The sequence below is a fragment of the Vespula vulgaris genome, chromosome 10 (assembly GCF_905475345.1).
Source record: "Vespula vulgaris chromosome 10, iyVesVulg1.1, whole genome shotgun sequence".
In the NCBI taxonomy this organism is placed as follows: Eukaryota; Metazoa; Arthropoda; class Insecta; order Hymenoptera; family Vespidae; genus Vespula; species Vespula vulgaris.
In genome coordinates, this window is record NC_066595.1 from 2,657,501 (window position 1) to 2,677,500 (window position 20,000).

The 20,000-nt window shown below is 40.6% G+C and overlaps 2 protein-coding genes across 3 annotated transcripts in view; both read right to left on the minus strand.

Moving 5' to 3' along the window:
• Positions 1-1,494: 1,494 nt before the first annotated feature.
• On the minus strand, positions 1,495-3,194 carry LOC127067096 (uncharacterized; the record flags this gene model as incomplete). The annotated part of the gene is made up of 1 exon (XM_051001624.1): positions 1,495-3,194. A coding segment is annotated over one exon (378 nt), but the record flags the coding sequence as incomplete, so codon positions are not given.
• A 134-nt stretch (positions 3,195-3,328) lies between these two features.
• Positions 3,329-20,000, minus strand: part of LOC127067049 (pituitary homeobox x) — a 26,039-nt gene continuing 9,367 nt past the window's right edge. For both annotated transcript variants that reach the window (XM_051001527.1, XM_051001528.1), the window contains exons 2-4: positions 16,652-16,855; positions 14,715-14,968; positions 3,329-4,223 (exon numbers count right to left, since the gene is read on the minus strand). In XM_051001527.1, coding sequence (XP_050857484.1) covers positions 3,384-4,223; positions 14,715-14,968; positions 16,652-16,855 — 1,298 coding nt within the window. In that variant the 3' untranslated portion in view covers positions 3,329-3,383. The remainder of the gene's footprint in view (positions 4,224-14,714; positions 14,969-16,651; positions 16,856-20,000) is intronic.

Sequence of the window (20,000 nt, forward strand, 5' to 3'; positions counted from 1 at the left end):
AAGCGATCTCACCGCGATAAAACTGGGATATGTTATTACGACGAACATTTGTACGACATCGGGATTCATACAAAATAACGGCCGTTTCTTAACGTCTACCTTAATCGTCTATTTCTCGATCTATGACTTTTAATTTCACTTTTTAAACCAACCCCCCTAACCCCCTACCCCGTTCCCTCTCCTCGTTTTTGATCATTTTTTTTTATTTTTTTCTTTGCTTTCTCCTTCGATTTTTCCCCCTTTTTTTTGTCCTTCGATTCTCATTACTCCTCCCCTCTTTCTTTCTCATCCCTTTCGTATCGACTTTCGAAATTCGATTGATAACTCCGTCGTTGCTTTTTTTTGTTGAATATACATATATATTTATATATTTATACATATATATATTTATTTATTTATTTATTTCTTCGTTCGTTCGTTCGTTCATTCATTCATTCATTCATTCTCATTTGCATTATATATATATATATATAAATATATATATATATTTATATATATATACCTATATATTAATAATCTATAAACAGACTCGCGCGGGTGTCTTTGGTGTAGCGTAATGATATATGTGTATATATATATATATATACATATATACACATACACATTCATATATATATATATATATATGTATATTGTATCGCATGATCGAATAAAAATCAGAGAATACCATCTATACTCGCTTTTCGCGATTTATTGCACCAACGTGAAAGGTCTTTTAGATTTCTTTTTTTCTTTCTGTTTATCTCTCTCTTTTTTTTTCTTTATTATTTAGAAAAAAAAAAAAGAAAAAAAGAAGAAAATTCGTTCGACTATCACTTCGCAAATATCGAGAACGGAGAATCTCGATGGACTTGCAAAAAGAAATAAAAAAAAGAGAAGAAGAAAAAAGAAAAAAAAAAACAAAAAGAAAAAGAAAAATCGGATCTCGCGTCCTCGTGCGTATGGATTTATCGTCGACACCCTTCCGCCTCACCCATCCCTTTCTACCCTTGTCCATACATCCCTCTCTCTCTCCCTCCCTCCTTCCCTCCCACCCCGACCCACTTTTTCGTAATTACTCGATAACGTTAATTAATATTTATTTATAAAGTACGTCTACGGAAGTGTGATTTTATTTTATTTTATTTTATTTTATTTTATACTTTAATTTTTATTTAATTTTATTTTAATTTCTTTTTTTTCTTCTCTCTCTCTCTCTCCCCCTCTCTCTCTCTCTCTCCCTCTCCCTCTCTCTCTGTCTCTATCTTTTTTTTCCTTTCGTTTTTTCCCTTCATTCTTAAAACTTCATACACTGTACAAAGCGCGACGCTCGTCGAAAAATTCGTTTTTCAACCATAATTAAATTAAGTTCGTTCATTCTATTTCTTACTTACGATCTAAGCTGTTTTTTGGTTTCTTTTTTTTTTCTTTTTTTCTTTTTTCATTATTATCATCATCATTATAATCATCATAAATCATCATAAATCATCATTATCATCATCATCATCATCATCATCATCATCATCATCATCATCATCATCATCATCATCATCATCATCATCATCATCATCATTATCATCATCATCATCATCATCATTATCATCATCATCATTATTATCATAATCGTAATAATCACTATCATCAACATTCTTATCATCGTCGTCGTCGTAATCATTATTATAATCATTATTACCTTCATGACCATTGTCATCGTCGTCAATCGTCATCATCATCGTTATTATAATAATCATCGTCGTCGTCGATATACACGATTTTGGTATACACTTAGGCTTTGCATTAAATCAGCGTCTACTATACATGTATCTACAGAGAATAATGAATAGGTGAGCTCGCCTTGTGTGATCCTCGTTATCCGTCTCGATACACCGCTCATCGGTCTTTCACGATCGATAATGTCGTTTAAGGAGTCAAATTAAGGTATCGGTGAAATTTTTTGATTTTTGTTTGTTTGTTTCTTTCTTTCTTTATACATTTTTCTATTTTTCTTCTTTTTTCTTTCTTCTACCTATCTTTTCTTTTCTTTTTTTATTTTTGGTTACACAGAAACAAACCCTCATTAAAAAATTATACCGATGAGTCGATATTTATATTCTCTCTGAAAGAGGACGATTAATGATTAGGGTCGATCATCTCCTAAAACGACGCGAATGATCGTCGAAAGGCGCTAGCCGAAGCTACCGAGACACTTCGCGAACGAACGAAGATAATCTGTCGGGATGAGCGTTTCTTCTTCGTTTCGTTTTTATACACTTGTTTGTTCCTTTCGTTTTATTTTATTTTTTTTTTCTTATATATATATTTTCATCTTTCTTTTTCTGTTTCTTTTTCGTTCTTTCCATCACACGGGAAGTGTCATACACACCTACGAACGATGCGTCGATTAGCTAAACGGTTAACGAGGAACGACGAGTAGTAAAGTTCACTGATTCACCGTGTTCTTCGTTTCTCTCTCAACTTGTACTCCTGTCCGATGAAGCGAAGAAAAAAAAAAAAGAAAAAAGAAGAATACGAGAAGAGATTGCACTCGAAGATGAAGAAAATTATTGCACGCACGGGTCCCTTTTTTTAATCTCAAAATAATATATAAAAGTCCTTCGAGAATTCACTGATGTGTGCAGTCGGCACCGAACGAATGAAATGAGGGTGGGAAAGAGGTAGGGGCGCAGGAGGGAGGGAAGAGAAAAAAAATAAAAAAAAAGAAGTAGAAGAAGAAGAAGAGGATGCATTTACCAGAGATAAATAATCAGTGAACTATCAAGAGCCACTGGCGGCGAATCGTAATTCGGCACGATAAGTCTCGTAATAAGATAAACGATTTAAGTATCGTCACGAGGCAGAGAAAGACTCTGAGAACCGGAAGAGATTGGTGGTGTGGTCCAGCAGTCGAAGAGGGATGGCCAGTAACTGGTAGCCGTGGTTGCGTGTTGCCAATAACCGGCCAGTCCCGTGGCAGCGGCTGTGGTAGCGTTAGCGGATCCACCTATACCAACGCCAACGCCGATCCCGGCCGTACTGGAAACTATTTGTTCGTTTTGTAGCGTTGCGGCACTATCGAGATTAGCGGCCGTTCGTTCCTCTTCTATCTTCTGGTCCGCCGTGGTCCCGTCTTCGTCGTATATGAGGTAATGCGGGTGCGAGGTGGTCGAAGAGGGCGTCGACGATAAAGTCGGCGAGGCGGCGGACCTAGGCCTGGGTCACTCCTGCGATCTCAACTGATTGTCGTTAGTCTGTTGCTGAGAGTTAACACCAGTTAAAACGACTTGATTGGCTGCCGCAACGGCAGCTGCGGCCGCCGCGGCCGCTGCCGCGCTAGCACCAATGCTATTACCGGAGTTAGAAGGTACACCGTGATGATGGGGGCTAGACGTAGCCCCCGCTTCGCCTCAGACCTGAGCTCTCGCGGTCGCGTGAGCTTCGGGACCACCTGGGGAATGGGGATTCGCACCACCACCGGTCGTCAGGGCATATTGACAGGCACTGAGACCACCACCGACCGAGGACGCCCTTGAACTCACTGGACTTATGCTACCAGTAGTTGCACCGGTAGTACCACCACCGCCACCACCACCACCACTACCACCACCACCACCACCACCGAAAGATCCACCAGTGGAACCACCGTAACCGCTGCTGTGTTGCTTTGCCTTTAATCGCAACGAGGCGATGCTGCTCGACGTCATGACCGTGCAGGTTTCGGGGGGTGCGGCTGTTCTATGATGCGGCGTGTAAACCGGCGGACCGTACGGATGATGCGGCGCCGCTGGTGCCGCGTAAGGACACGCCGCACTCGATGCTGCTACCGGAGAACCCGCTACACCCAATCCCGAACTCATTCCAGGTAACATAGAGGTAGCGGCTTGACCGACGGACACCGACATACCGCTGACGTGACTCCCAGCGACCGACGTCGACGCGTTGAAGCAATTCACAGGACTGACTTGAGCGTGATGATGATGATGAGAGGCGGTTGGCACCACCGAGCTCAACGTGTTCACCCACGGAAACGTTTTGCTACTGAGAGGCGACGGTACCTTGGCCGCCCAATTGTTGTAAGTGCTGTAAGAGCTATAAAGCGTATCCGGATCTGGAAACGGTTGTCCGATGAAACCGTTCAGACTGGCCGTACTGAAACCAGACTTTCCAAAATCCGCAGCCGCCGCTGCTGCGTTCAAAGCGTTCCGTTCCTTCTTCCTCCACTTTGCTCGTCTGTTCTTGAACCACACCTATACGAACAAACAATTAACTAATGTAATACCCGATCCAATTCTTCATATTTTTCTAGACGAAATAAATAAACGTTCCTTCTTCCCTAATAAATACGCAAACTTTCGAAAGTGGGAAATCCCTGATCGACTTCCCCAAAGCCGCGTACTCCCTTCTTACTGTTCAAGATTTCTCGTTAACGAATGTCCCTCATATATCGAGATGTAAGGGAAAGGGAGCCCGGAGCCCCATAGTTGTTTCTTCTTTTCGCCAGATTTACCGGAGACTCGTTCGCTTGTGATATTACTCATGTAGCGCTACCTACGTAAAAGAGAGAGAGAGAAAGAGAGAGAGCATGAGCTCGTGCAGCCGGCACGGACGAGCGTGTCTCGAGACAAATGGCAACGGAAACCCTGTACGAGCCTCCTCCATCCTGAAATATGATGGCGTTAATTCAAGGCGGTCCCTCTCGCACTCCTGCGTTCGATACCGAGCTTTCTCGAAGCAAGCTCGTCAGCCGTTTCCACCCTCCTTATTCCCATCTCTCTCTCTCTCTCTCTCTCTCTCTCTCTCTGGCTTCGACCTCTCCTCCCTAACAATTATACGGCTGGTTGCGCTCAGATACACGTCGCTCTCGCGTAACTGTAAGGCAAGCACCGGGAAAATGCGGCACACGAAGGAGGGTTCCTACGGAAAGAGAAAGAAAGAAAGAGAGAGAGAGAGAGAGAGAGAGAGAGAGAGAAAAGAAGAAAAAAAAGATAAAGAGAAAGAGAGACAGAAGAAGTAGGGGTTTTGGAAGAGAACTCCTTGGCAAGATGGATGGCCACTGCGATCGTGTCTTACCGTGGAAACGCTAAGAGCCGCGACGAGTCATTGAAAGTGGAAAAGGGAGGGCAACTCTAATGAAGAGTAATGCCGTCACGATTATTTCCAAATATGGCTGCCACAGCTTTGATAACGATCTTTTTCCTTATAACCTTTTCTCTATCTCTCTCTCTCTCTCTCTTTCTATCTCTCTTCTAATTCCAATTTGATTCGTGGCCTTTGCCCTATTTTCCTTCCTTTTTTCAGCCCCCTTTTTCCTTTCTGTCTCCTTTTTTTTTCTTTCTTTCTTTCTTTCTTTCTTCATTTATATATATATTTTTTTTCTTTCTCCTTTCTTCTTTACTCTCCGAAGTATTCCACCAGAGAAGATAGAAGAGATTTTCTCTGGCAAGAGGAACAAGGGACGCCATTGAGTTTCGCGAAACAAGGGCGTAGGTGTGACGGGTGGGAGCGACTGGGCCGACGACGGTAAGCCGAGAGGGAGTAAACTCGATAGGACAGAATGGTACTACGGTGGAGGAAAGAAGCCGCGGCTCGAGAATCAATAAACTCCGAAGGCGAAGAAGAGAAGGAGAAAGAGAGACAGAGATAGCTAAAAGGAGAGACAGAGAAAGAGAGAGAGAGAAAGAGAGAGCTACAAGAGAGGAGAAGGTGAACAAGAAGGAAGAGAGAAAAAGAGAGAGAGAGAGAGACGAAGAAGATGGGTACAAGGCCGCGCCCATAAACTTTAACAGCATCGCAAAATCTCGGCACGAGGCGACGGGAACGATCCCGTTCGACTCGATCCGTTTGGTCATAAACTTGATGAATGAACTTTCGGATCTTGGGTACGAACTTAAGTACTAGACTAGAGTTAAGTGTCCCGTGTTAAAAGGCCTTTAGCTTTCGACAAAGTCGAAATAGGTATGACGTTATTGTTATCCATGCTTGTGATCATTGTTTTGAGTTAAACTTTTGATAGAGGAAAAAAATAGAAAGAAATGAACGAAAGCGACGAAAGAGAAAAAAACACTTGTTAATTGTAAATTAATTAGATTCTAAAACTAAACGTGGTAACATCTGTAACGGGGTTACTTTAAAATTGTTGTTACGAGCAATTGACCAATTCGATAGACGCGAATAAATCGAATCGAATGTTTTCCAGTCGGGTCACACTAGGAACAAAGGTCCTACCTCTCTCCCCCCAACCCCACTCTCAACCCACCTCGGTCACGTCATGCGAGCAATAAAACCTCATCAAATCACGACCCCTCGCCACACCGTGTAAGCTTCTGCGCGCACGGCTCAATCTACGAAAGCTTATATAAATGTAATGAGACCGTGACCGGAGGGTGTCTCATCAATCACCCCCTGTCCCCATGCCAGTACCCCATCACGGCCAGTAGATACTGGTCACCAACCCCCCAAACTCCCCTCGCTAGTTTCTTCCTCAAACGATCGACATTATCCTAGCTCTACTTTTTATTTTTCTTCTTCTTCTTTTACTTCTACTTCTACTTCTTTTTTTATGTTTTTTTCTTCTTCTTTTTCTTCTTCTTCCTTTTTGCTTGTGCCTCCTCTCGTAACATTTTTTTTCTCTCATCTTCTAAAAGTGACGTTGTCCGCATACAGAAGCACGATGGAACGAACACACGAACGAACTTACCTAGGCATCCATAAAGAGAAACGATCCGATATTCGGTGCTCACGAGCCATTGTAATCCGGGTGACTTAGCGGCATCGAAATGCCCGAGAACGATCGGATAACAATGATTTGTTCGAGCCGCACTTCGCGGTCACGCGTATTCCGCTATTAACGCAACTCGATCGGACGCGGATTAACAAACGTTTATAACTTCTGCTACGTGCGTATTCGAAATACTATCTAAACGGGTACAATCGTCCTTTGATATATCTAGATACGATATGTATGTATGTATATACGTAAACTATATATATGTATGTAGTTCAGTCTATGAAATCGTGCAAGGTGTCTTATCAACTTGCCAATTCCATCGAAGGAAAAACGTTTCGAAAATAAACTGTTGTTTTTATCATGAACAATATATATATATATATATGAATTAGATATTAAATAGAGATGATGATGATGATAATTAGAATCCATAAACGAAAGACGAAATCTGTATTACGAGAAGATATGAATGCAAAGTTTTCTCAACGTCAAGCGTATAAACTCTGTTCGTTGCTGGCCCTGGAGGATATCATGAAACGCGTATTGAGACGCAGACGTATGAGATAGAGAGAGAAAGAGAGAGGGAGAGAGAGAGAGAGAGAGACTAGCAGTTCGTATCGTAAGACATGAGAAAGAGAGAGAGAGGAGTAGGAAGAGGAGGAGAAGGAGGAGAAAGAGGAATAGAAGGAAGGTTGGAGGGTGAAGTCGAGAATGGTGGTTGGAGGGGAAAGCAAGGGACGACTGCTGCTCCTGCTGGATGTACAGAGAGAGAGAGAGAGAGAGAGAGAGAGAGAGAGATAGACAGAGAGGATGAAGAGGAGGAAGAGGAGGAAGAGGAGGAGGATAATATTGATCCCCTCGTAGCCCCGCCCCTCCTCGTCGAGCGACGCCATCATTATATTATCCACCATCCCTCCGTCTCTAGCGACGTATGCGCACACCACAGACTCGAGATCTACGCGCAAGAGCACGCACATACGCATACGAGAGAGAAAGAGAGAGAAAGACTGAAATATCGCGTATGTATGTACTTAGGTATGTGTGATAAGTCTCTTTTGTACGTGCATTTGTGTCTGTGTTTTTCATCCACGGAAAGGACATTTCTTTTGCGAAAAGAGATGAATTCCTCTCTTCTATACGTATATAATTTGAGGAAAGAAAATCGAGAAAGAGAAAGAAAGAGGGAGAGGGTGAAGACTCCTATATAGATATATATGTATACGAGAATATATATAAGAGCAAGGAAAAAAAGTATGGCAGTACATAATACTTTTGTGTTCCACTTCATTAAAAATAAGTTCGGCGAAACATCCCCTCGTTGATATTTCGAGGATTCTCAAGGATTTCTCTTACGCAAATCTGCAAGCTTCTTTCTCGGTTGTTTTGAAAACTAGATATCGGTAACTCTGCGAAGTACGACCATTTTTCGAAAGTGTGGGGCGGGGATCGATTGGGGCTGCTTTATAAATCTGTTTCCAACGACAAAAATACTAAAAGTTCAGAAAGTAATATAGAAAGTGTGAGGCTTGATAATGGAAAGAAGAAAAAGAAGAAGAAATAAATTAAAAAATGCAAAACTCGATAATAAATTAATTAATGGATAATATGCAAATATTTAGTAATAATATTGTCCCTTTAAATCGATCGTATGATAACTCGGCCGATAAAACAGAGACCGAATTCTCGACTGCAAGAAGAAAGATCGTCGTGGGAAATTCTTCCGTAGAAAAATTCAAGGATGTTCCTTTACAGACTCGAAAGCTCCGAAGCATCATTAAAAACAAATTCCGTGAAGGATGGCCGCGGATTTTGCCGGGGCTTCGTGAGGATTTTCTTTCCTCTCCTCGTTTTATCCGGAATAAGTGGAGTTCTTGACGTAGCTTTTAAACTATCCGTGTACAATTTCCACGTAACACTTCTTTTACCACTTGCCTATCTCTTTCTCTTTCTTTCTCTCTTTCTCTCTTTCTTGTCGTTATTTAACAAACTTCGCTATACATAAATCTATACATATCTCTCTCTCTCTCTCTCTCTCTCTCCCTAATTAACGGATTTACCTAATTCGTGAAATAAAACGAATCCTCTAGCAATCTTCGAAATACTCTCAAGAAAGACATATTGCGAGTTAATAAGATCTAAAAATATATTAAGCAAGCAATTCACCTACGATAGTATTGATAAAGAGATAAAATCATTATCGAAACTAATTAGAATTAAGAGTCAATCGATATCTAATCTGAATTTTGTGTTCTTTGGAACTACGTATAAGCATCGAAGAAAATTAGAAGAGTTAGCAGAGTTAGCAGAGTTAGGTATTGTATAAGAAGGGCATCTTTAATATTCCTCTATGTGGAAAACTACCCTAAATTTTCTCCTTCTCTTACGATCTAACTCGAACTGAGTCTCGGTCTTCAACCATTCAGGTAGAGTCTCCATAAATCTCACTATAACGTCGAGATGGATCAACGAGAATAGTCCACGTCTGGCTGGCTGGCTGGCTGGCTGGCTGGCTGGCTGGTTGGTTGCTTGGTTGCTTGGATGGTTGGATGGTTGGTTGGTTGGTTGGTTGGTTGGTTGGCTGGCAGACTGGCTGGCTGGCTGGCTGGCTGGCTGGCTGGCTGGCTGGTTTGCGGGGAGAAGAAAGAGTTCCGTATCGCTTTCGTACGAATGTAAAACGGCGCAAACTCGAATGCATACGAATAAAGAGAGAAAGAGAAAGAGAGAGAACGAGAGAGAGAGAGAGAGAAAGAGAGAGAGAGACAAGAGGAATCGAGAGTGGATACGAAAGAAAATTCGTCACGTGCTTGGAAGATGGCCGGTTAGAGAATGTCGTCGTTTGGACGATACGACGTATTACGGTCATTCCCTGTAAAGTATCTTCGAGATATAGACTCCCATAGTCGAGATGATAACTTCGTCTACGTTTAAAGGAACCGCAAAATGTTGCAGGACGCTAGGGACAGATTTATTTCTTTACAACTTTGGATGGAGTCCAAACGCCACGAAAAACAATTTTCTATTCGGCTTTGGATATAAAAACGAACGTTTGAGAAAGAGAGAGAGAGAGAGAGGGAGAAAGTTCTCACGTAATTGAACGAAAAAAAAAAGAAAGAAAGAAAGAGAAAAAAGCAAGAGAAAGAGAGAGAAGGGAAAAAAGGGAGCTAACACGTTGTTGGTCCTAAGGGATTTCGAAGAAAGAAATAGAAAAAAATGAAAGCGAAATATTTCTTTCTTTTTTCTTTTTTCCTTTTTTTTTATTCTTTTATTATTTTTTTTTATTTTCTTATTTCTTTTCGGTACGAATTGCACGGGAGTATAATGAAAAAGAAAGAAAGAAACAAAGTAAAAAAAAAAAAAGATAGAGAGAGAGAGATAAAGAAAGACCACTTGTTTGTTTTCATATCGTTTTTATGATTATCGCGAAAAAGATTTGGATTTGATCATACCGAAAGTATAAAATATTATTATTATTATTATTATTATTATTATTATTATTATTATTATTATTATTATTATTATATTCTCCATCGGATCTCGCAGATTTATCAGATACTCGAAAGCTGTTTCCGGTAGTTTCGAATCGCGATATCTTTCGAATCTACTCGTGCAAAATTCTATTATCGATTCTACTCCGGCGATTTTTTTCTCTCGTAATATTAAAATACTAAAAAATCGATTACTTACTTTCGGTAACGACCGATCGATTATTACTTACAAATGTTATATCTGGACAGTTAGATCATCCAGTTAGATCGTAAGACTTGATCTATAACTTGGATCCGTTCATTGGAAAGGACAAAAAGAAAGGTGAGGAAAAATCGAACTGACGAGGAAAAAAAAGAAGGAAAAAGGGAAAAAAGAAAAAATTAACTCGTGGAATCGGGGAAAACCCGCGAGAACCAGAGGAATACGATCGAACGCGTATTAAATGGGTGACCAGGTGGGGGAGGGGGAGGGTAAAGGGGTCGAAGGGCGTTTGAACGTTACGAACGGCATATGAGACCGAGGAAAAGAGGAGGAGGACGAAGAGGTGGAGGTGGATGTGGAGGAGAAAACGGTATTCTCTCTCTCTCTCTCTCTCTCTCTTTCTCTCTCTCCCCCTGCGCGCTCGCGCGCACGACCAGTTTTATGGATTTTTTTATCGCTGTGCTAGTGGCCCGTACAGCCCGCAGCCACTGGGATTCGGATATTCAATGTTGGCGTACCTGTATGGATATTAAATTAACACCCGTAAGCCGCGAGTATTAACAACTTTGCAAAAGATTATACGAGATTATGAGCTCAAGCGGAAAACGTGATTTTTAATTCTCTCTCTCTCTCTCTCTCTCTCTCTCTCTCTCTCTCTCTCTCTTTCTATGTCTCTCTCTCTCTCTCTCTATGTCTCTCTCTCTATGTCTCTCTCTCTCTCTCTTTCTCTCTTTCTTTTTCTCCGAACATCCCTCCGTTCCTTCGTAATTTACGAACAGTCACGGACTCGTCAGAGAGATGGATCCTATTGATCATCGAAATGTATATGTGTACGTTTGACTTTTGACGGTCAATTAGGATGACGAACAGACGGAATTAAAATTTTTCGAACAAAAGAAAGATCATTGACCGTGTGAAGATCGAATCTACGAAAGATATAAACCGACGGAAGTTGGGCGGATCGATCGATCGATCGATCGATCGATCGTACAATCGGTCGGATAATCGAACGAACGATTGGACGGACGATTGAACGGACGATCGGATGGACTATCGATCGATCGATCGATCGATCTTAAATATTTCTGTACATATTGACTTTGTACTTTCTCTAAGATAAGGAACACACATTCCGCGTATTTTTATACGACAAAGGCATTTGTTTTTCTCACCTTAAAAGATTACGTGATTTTGTTCGCCGATTAGATAAAAACAATGAAACCCCGAAAAATTTCTCCTTTCGAAAATAAATGAAAGAGAAGGGAAGTTGGAAGATCGTGTATTTAGAGAAAGGAAGAGAGAGAGAGAGAGAGAGAGAGAGAGAGAGAGAGAGAGAGAGGGAGAGAAAAAGAGAGAGACAGAGTTAATATTCGATCCGCTAATCCACCGATGGAACACGTCGCTTTAGCCACGCTCGCCCTTCGACATTTTCCACTTCGCGTTCCACGCGGGGCCGCCGGTATTAACTTCCACCAAAATTTACAACCTTCTGGTGGTCCCGTCAGATCGGAAATCTCCCATTCGGACATTTCCCTATGGAAATTCTCTTGGATGGTACAATAACAACAACAGCAATAACAATAATAACAATGACAACAATGACGATAACAAAAAGAGACTTTGATTTTTTCATTTTGTTTTTGTTCCCTCTCTCTCTCTTTTTTTTTAATCTCTTCTGCGATCTCCCCCTCTCATTCACCCAAAAAAAGATTGGCATCACGTATGAGAATTTTACTTTGCACGAAATAATTATCGACCTCAAATCTGTTGAACGTGCTTCCGCTTATCGACTGGGTAACCAGTTGGTGCCGATCAACGCGAATCCCCGAGGATCCTGAAGTAGCCGCGGTACTACTCCCGTAGATTGCGTTTGCATGGTCAATGGAAATCGACGATCGAGCCGAGGCAGCATACCGCAGAGCGTGCGAGAAGAGGCTACGCGATGGCAAAGGTAATAATTGATATATAGCGATGGCGGCATTGGCCGCTGACAGCCGCTAACCCGGCCGAATACGGATGACACTCGGTAATCCTCACTCTCATACCGGTTAGTGCGTCCACCTATATTCCGTGGCGTCCCATTTCCCATTCCCATGGCGTGTAAGCTCTGTTTCTACCTTTATCTCTGTCTCTCTCTCTCTCTCTCTCGCTCTCGTTCTCCTATATAGCCTGAAGGTACATGCACAGCCTACAGGTACAAGTACCAGGTGCTTTGTGTTGCGTATAACTGACGCATAGATCCATGTATATGAACACACATACGGATGTGCGCGATCGCGCACACTTATACGCAAACGTGTATACGCAATCAGTATGAGCGTATGCGGATGGTTGTTGGTCCAGCCTGTGGAAGCTGCACACAGCTTCAACGGCACCAGACGAACTCGTGCTAGTGTGCGGTGCAACTATACTAATCCGCCGATGGATTTATGGTCTTAATCACCGGCGGATTATCTCGGACAGCCGCGCTCTGCTGCCACCGACCGAAACATACGCCTGCCTCTTTGTAGATAACTGTACCTAGCTCAGCAGTAGTAGCAGTAGCAGCACCAGCCTGTCCTCTCTCTCTCTCTCTCTTATTCTCTCTCTTTTCCAAGGTCTCTCTCTCTCTCTCTCTCTCTCTCTCTCTCTCTCTCTCTCTCTCTCTCTGTCTCTCTCTTTATCTCTTTTTCACTCTGTCTTTTTCTATCCTCGCGTTGGCATGCTTTCGGCTCCCCCATTTTTTTGCACGATGGATTTCTCATCCGCTTATGGATTCCACACCCACACTCTCCGTTGGCTAACCACTCGAGGGATTGGCCAGGGGAGAGACCAACTAAGATGGCTGACGACTCTTACGGTGATACGTGCTTTGCGAGGATACTCGAAGATATATGTATATATGTGTATCTGTGTATATGTGTATATATATGTATCGATACATATGTACATATTAAATGTAAGAAGGTATTTCTTTTTTTTTTGACAGAAGAAAATTCATCTTTTATTAATTACGATTGCAGTGTTAATACTTTACGAACAATTACCTACTTTGAAATTTCTAAATGAAAGGGATTTCTTGAGCCTTTACGTACACATATACACACATATATATATACACACATGTATAACATATATATATATATGAAAGATAGCAAGAATCTTGTTTTCGCTAGAGTAAGAGAGGAAAGGTAGGATATGAAGCTTTCAGAATGAGAAACGTTCCCCGTGGCGTTACAGTTTGCGAACGAGCGATGCCACACTGCACGCTACTGGGATCTGCAGCATTTTGGTACATGGCGTGTGGAGGACTGTGGCGGGAACACTGTAGCGTGCTACTATGTGTGCTTCTATAAATCCACGAGGGCTTACTCGTGCAAAGCCTCCCTCGTGGCTCGCACAAACCCACCTCTCTCTGCCTCCTCCCACCCACATCGCCCCCATCGTCCTCCCCCCCCTCGTTCCACCTCCTCAACGTCGTCCACCCGCAAACACGTGACCAGCAACACCGACTCTTCTTCACGTTAACCCTTTGGTCCTTACACAAGACCTTATTACCTATACCGTTACCCTTTTCTCTCTCTCCCTCTCTCTCTTTCTTAAAGAGAACCATCTCGAAATAGTTCGATGGTGTGTTCGTGTGTCCGTACGTGTAAAGTACGTTTGAGAGAAAAAGAGATAGAAAATTTCTCAACTAGGAAACAAAGTTACTAGAGAGGCCTCTTTTACGGTCGGTCGTTGTGGTCGTTCGTAAAAACTCAGGGAAACACTCGTGTTGTGTCGTTGTAATCGATACTGCGACTCCTACTTCACGCCTGAATGCACCCATTGTATACCATTCTCTGTTAGGTATATACCGCAACCACCGTGTCTGAACCCACACGAAGAACATTTAAAGGACTCCTTCAAAATTCCCAAACTAACAGACTCTGCGTCTCGCCGCGTAAGGTCACGATGGGTCCCGTCCGAAGAAAAAACATTCAGGAAGTACTCTCTCTCTCTCTCTCTCGAGCTAATCTGTTTTTCCAGGATTAATAGCTAGCTCGGGATAGTTCGGGTGGGGCTCTCGTTCGAGGTTGACTTCGTATATATATATATGTGTGTGTATGGACATCGCGATAACACGATCGTGATTCCACGAAATCGAACGAAGATCGTATCGCGTATGTATTATACATGTATACATATATACATACAAACACGTTATACTTGCCTACCTACCTACCTATCTACCTATCTACCTACCTACCTACCTACCTACGTATCGAAATAGATCGATCGAAATCGAGATCCAATCGATTCGATTATGAGAAAGGAATTCGTGTTTCAAGATCATCGGGCTTACCCTGACTCGTGCTTCCGTCAAGTGCGTCCACAATGCGATTTCTTCTCTCATCGACATGTCGGGATATCGGTTTCTCATAAACGTAGCCTCCAAGTCCTGAAGTTGTTGAGAAGTGAAGTGTGTCCTTTGTCGCCTCTGACGTTTGTTCTTCTTACCGTCCTTGTCGTCTGTATCGTTAACGCCGACAACCCCGTCGGGTGAAACAACACCACCACCGGCACCCAACTCGTGTTTCACTTCTGCCGTTCCGATACCTGAAATGTTTCTCTCTTATTTAATATATTCCTCACTGAACGAAACGATACTTTCTCTGTCATATATTTCAAGTGTCTAAAAGTATATAAATTCTCTCATAATTATCGATAGAAATTTAATTAATTTTTGAAACAAAGATAGATGCAAAGTTTTACTGTCATTCATTCTCTCTCTCTTTCTCTCTCTCTCTCTCTCTCTCAAATAAATCTAAATAAATGTTTTATTTTTTTTTTGTCGCTGTAGACAGATAATATTAAAAGATATTTAAATTAATAGCAAGATATATAAAGTTTTTTCTTTAAAAATCCGAGCTAAGAATTTAAAGAAGAGGCAACCACCACAGGGAAAGGTACGATCGAAGATAAGGTCTGCGGGCAGGGTCTAAGTAACGATCATAGATCACACCGATCGTTTGACCGGTAATCTCTACCACGACAGGGTGATACCTTCCTCCTCTTTCTTCACGTACGAAAGAAGAGGACAACGCGGGTGTGTTTGTCATGATTGCGACAGTGACAGGTGAGGGTATTTCATCCCTCCGAACTTCTCTCCTTTCCCTTCTACATGAATTGACAGCCGCGTGATCGATCGATTCCCTTTTCAAAGAGTACCGCTATCAGTGCACGCTAACTATCTTTGACGACGAATCGATCTGCTACTTTTTCTTCGGCGCTTTCGAACTTCGAACTTTATCTCGATTAAACTGGAAAACTTGAACTTGACCGATATATATAAATGCGTGTGTGTGTTGAAATGTATCACATGATCTGTGTAAACAAGTCGATTCATTTCGACACAATCTTTTATATTCTATGAAACAAGGAAAAATGATTGATATCGAAAAGAAAAGAACAGAAAGGAAGAAAAAAAGAAACAAGAAAAGAAAGAAAAGAAAAAAAAGAAAATGGAAGGTAAGGTGTAAAATAAATCGCAAACGTTAGAGACCCTAACATTTATGCAACGTCATGACGTGAAAGAAGAGTTACGATCTCTTCGTCTGACTCTCTCTCTCTCTCTCTCTCTCTCTCTCTTTCTCTCTCTCTCTCTTTCTCTTTATATATCTCGTGCAAAAACTTTAGCGAAGAGAATGCGTTCCGTAAGCTCCATCTCTTCGTGGAACGTGCTGGACTCGAAGAAGAGTTCGTCCTCGGGATTATAAAGAGCGAAGTGAGAGATCTGTCCCAGTGTTTGTTGTTAACCAGAAAGAGAGAAAGAGAGAGAGAGAAAAGGAGAGAGAGGGGGGAGAGAAAGAGAGAGAGGGACAGAGAGAGAAAGCTGTGGAAAGTCCTCGCAAGGCTCCGAGGGATATTTCAATTTGCTGGGATTTAGAAGGACGGCTAGAGATAGAGATAGAGAGTCGGCTAAGTGCCGAACAAACGTGCAAACGAACGGGCTTGAAATTCTTCTTGAAGGGAAAGGACATTTCCTACACACACACACACATACATACACATACACTGACATATATAATTCAGTCACACTTTTTGAAACTTCTCTCTTCGATATTTAAAATGATCAGGATGAAAGAAAATGAGAGACGTTCGTACAACTCAGAACAAATAGGCAAGTGAAAACGAATCCTTAGATTCATAAATATATATATGTGTATAAAACAAAATCTCTGTTCACGAATCACGAAACAAGATGAATCATCGAAACAGATAGGAACGATTGAGACGTACCTTTCTGTATGTTCGGCCTGTGCGTTGTATTCGTTCGTGATCTCGGTTGTGCCGTCGAAAATCCTCCCGATGGTGTCATCGTCGAAGTGACACCAGGTGTACCTGGATTGCTTCCACCGGGTGTATGACCACCATGACCGCCGGTAGAATCGAGCCTTGCCAAGCCGCCGTTCGTTTCGTCCCTGAAATCGCTCTGTGCCCAAACTGAAAAATATAATTCACGATTTCTTGCGAGTCTTCTTTTTTTTTTTTATCTTTCTGCTTGTTTCTCTTTGTTATTTTTTTGGTGATTTTTTTCATTTCGAACGTTTCTAAAAAAAAAAAAAATAATAAGAAAAGAAGAGAAAAGAGAGGAGAAGAAAAGAGAGGAAAAATAAATAAATAAGTAAAAAAAAAAGAAAAAAATTAAAAGAAAAGAAAAGTAGCAAGAAGCAAATACGCTTAAGCGTCGATACGCAAATTAAATTTAACTATAAATTTTCTTTACCGTGTTTTCGACAAGAAACGAACACGTTCTCGACAAGCGGAACACATTGGATGAGAGACATTTAAAAATTACGACCATAGCTCGTACCTCAATTATTTATCTACCTCTTGTAGAATAAGAAAGAGCGAATGAACGAGCGAATGAACGAGCGAGCGAGCGAGAGAGAGAGAGAGAGGTTTCTTTTATTTTCTTGATCTCTTCTCTCTTTCTCTCTCTTTCTCTTTCTCTCTGTCTGTCTCTTTTGGGATCGAGAATAGGGCCAGGCCTGGTCCGACCGAGATATTACAAGGAAAACAGAATGAGAGATAGAGAAAGAGAAAGATAGAAAGACAGAGAGAGAGAGAGAGAGAGAGAGAGAGAGAGAGATAGTACGACTGTCACGAGCATCCAAGCAAGCTGCTTGAGAAGTTAATCGTCCCGGTCGTTTAGTTTCCCTCCGTTTAGTTATATTTGGTCTCCATGGGGGCGGCAAAGAGGAGGGACGCGGTTCACAATTAGTCGGCGCATAACTCGCTCTGATTTAGTGCCTCGACGTTCAGCCGACCGCTCGAAGACGCGCATGTCATTCTTCCTCGATACCGCCAACTCATTCTCCCACTCTCTCTCTCTCTCTCTCTCTCTCTCTTTTTCATACACAAATAAGTATAACCAACATGAACGTATACAGAAAAAGAAGAAGAAAAAGTTCAGCTCGAAAAATTCAAAAGTGAACTCTGAAAATCATATATTTAATCTTTTTTTTTCGAAAAGAAAAAAGATATATGTCTGTGTGTGTGCGTGTGTATGTAGAAAACGTGTAGTTACACGTAACATATAGTCCCTTCCCTATCGATCCGCAAATATAAAGAGAACGATTTTTTTCCCCCGTGATCGTCGTGATTCAAACGGGTTTAACACAAACAGATCGATTATAGATCGTGTGAGTTTCACTTTACAATACGTTACAATGTCGGCTTGTTTGTAAGTACGACCCTCTATCACTAGGCTAGAACATTGTTGGCACAGATCATCTTCTTTCTTGGTGATCCGACAAATATGATTCGCGATATCGTTTTCTCGGCGGTATCCCTTTACCGATTTTTATCTAGTATTAGAGACGTTACATCGAATTGTCTATTGTATATACATAGATAGATCGTAGACACATATTTACCTGATAATATCCATTATAAATCGATAGTATTCGCGTTTTCACGTCTCGCGTTTACGACGTTTCTTAAAATGTTTTTCTTTCGTAGATAACTAAAACTGAAAAAGAAAGGTAGAAGAAGAAGAAGAAGGAGCAAAAAAGAAAAAAAAAGAGAAAAATTATTTCGAGATAAAAAATAAGATGAGAACACGACGTACATAAGAGTTAATACGTTTGACGATATTAAAAAAAGAAAAGAAGGAGAAGATAAAACGTTAAAGCTAAATCTTAGATCATTGTTAAACATACTATAAATTACTTCACGACGTCGATTATATGAAAAACATAATCTCTCTCTCTCTCTCTCTCTCTCTCTATTTTTTTCTTTTTTTAAACGATAATCTTCAATTCCGCATTGTTTTGACGAGGAAAAAATCTACACACCATAGAGTCTCTCTCTCTTTCTCTCTCTCTTTCTCTCCCGAAGGCTTGTATATTATTTTAAGATTAGAGTTAATCGCATAATCTAGTAGGGTGATCCGTGCGAAGCTATTCGAGCAGAGCAACCAACTACTCTGCCGTGATAAAATTTATAGAGCGCATCGTCTACCGGACGTGCGTTTCTTCGTAAATTCGACTGAATGAAATTGTTTTATCAACAAAGGAAAACGTTTTAATGCAAAATTCACCGAAATAGCTTACGTCTCGCCAACGTAGAAAAAGATATCATCGAATTCGAATCATTTTATCTCAAGACGATAAAATAATTTCTTTCCGATAACGACTGATTCTGATTGTAACCATATTATAAATAAATATATATATATATAAAAAGAAAAAAGATGCACATACAAATTCGAAAGTTGTAAGAAAATACATATCGTCGATGTTATCACGATAACATAGTTTTCATTCGCTTTGAATTAAAAAGATAAGATATTTACTAAATACAAAATTTACTAATGATTGAGCACTATTTAACATTATTAACATAAACGAGGGTATTATGTTACAAATAGAATTTATTAGCGCAAATAAATTATTATTCTTATTTTTATTGCAATATTTCGGATTATGCGGTAAAAGGGAGTTTGAAAAATTACAAATTGAATTTAACAAGAAAGATATGAAAATGATAATAATAAGAACATACGACATCGAGATTCTTTTGTAAATAAATTATTATTTAAATATTACCGATTGCGTGTGCTCCTGTTATGGGGATTAAAAAAATCCGAATGTAAAAGATAATACATTATATTACAAATCGAATCTAACAAAAAAAAAAGAAAAGAGAGAGAGAGAGAAAGATAAAATGGAAATAATAATAAAAACGTACGATATCGAGATGCCTTTGTAAACAAAAATTATCATTTAATTATTATTCAAATATTACTGATTGTACGTGTCAGCGAGTGGGTGGGGATAGCTGGAAAGAGAGAAAAAAAAAACAGACCGTAAAAGATAATATATCGTAAAGCGAATCTAACGAGAAAGAAGAAAAAAAAATAGAAATAATAAAAGTAAAAAAAAAAAAAAAGAAGAAGAAGAAGAAGAAACGTATCGACGATATCGATATACGCGCTTGAAAAAAACGAATGGCGGAAAATTCATGATTTTCGAGCTTCACCGAGGAAAAAAAAGCGAAGAAAAAAAAAAAGAAAAAAAAGGAAAGAAAAGGAAAGCGAAAAAAAAAAGAAAAAAAATGAAAGGAAGAAGCGAAACGTCAGGGA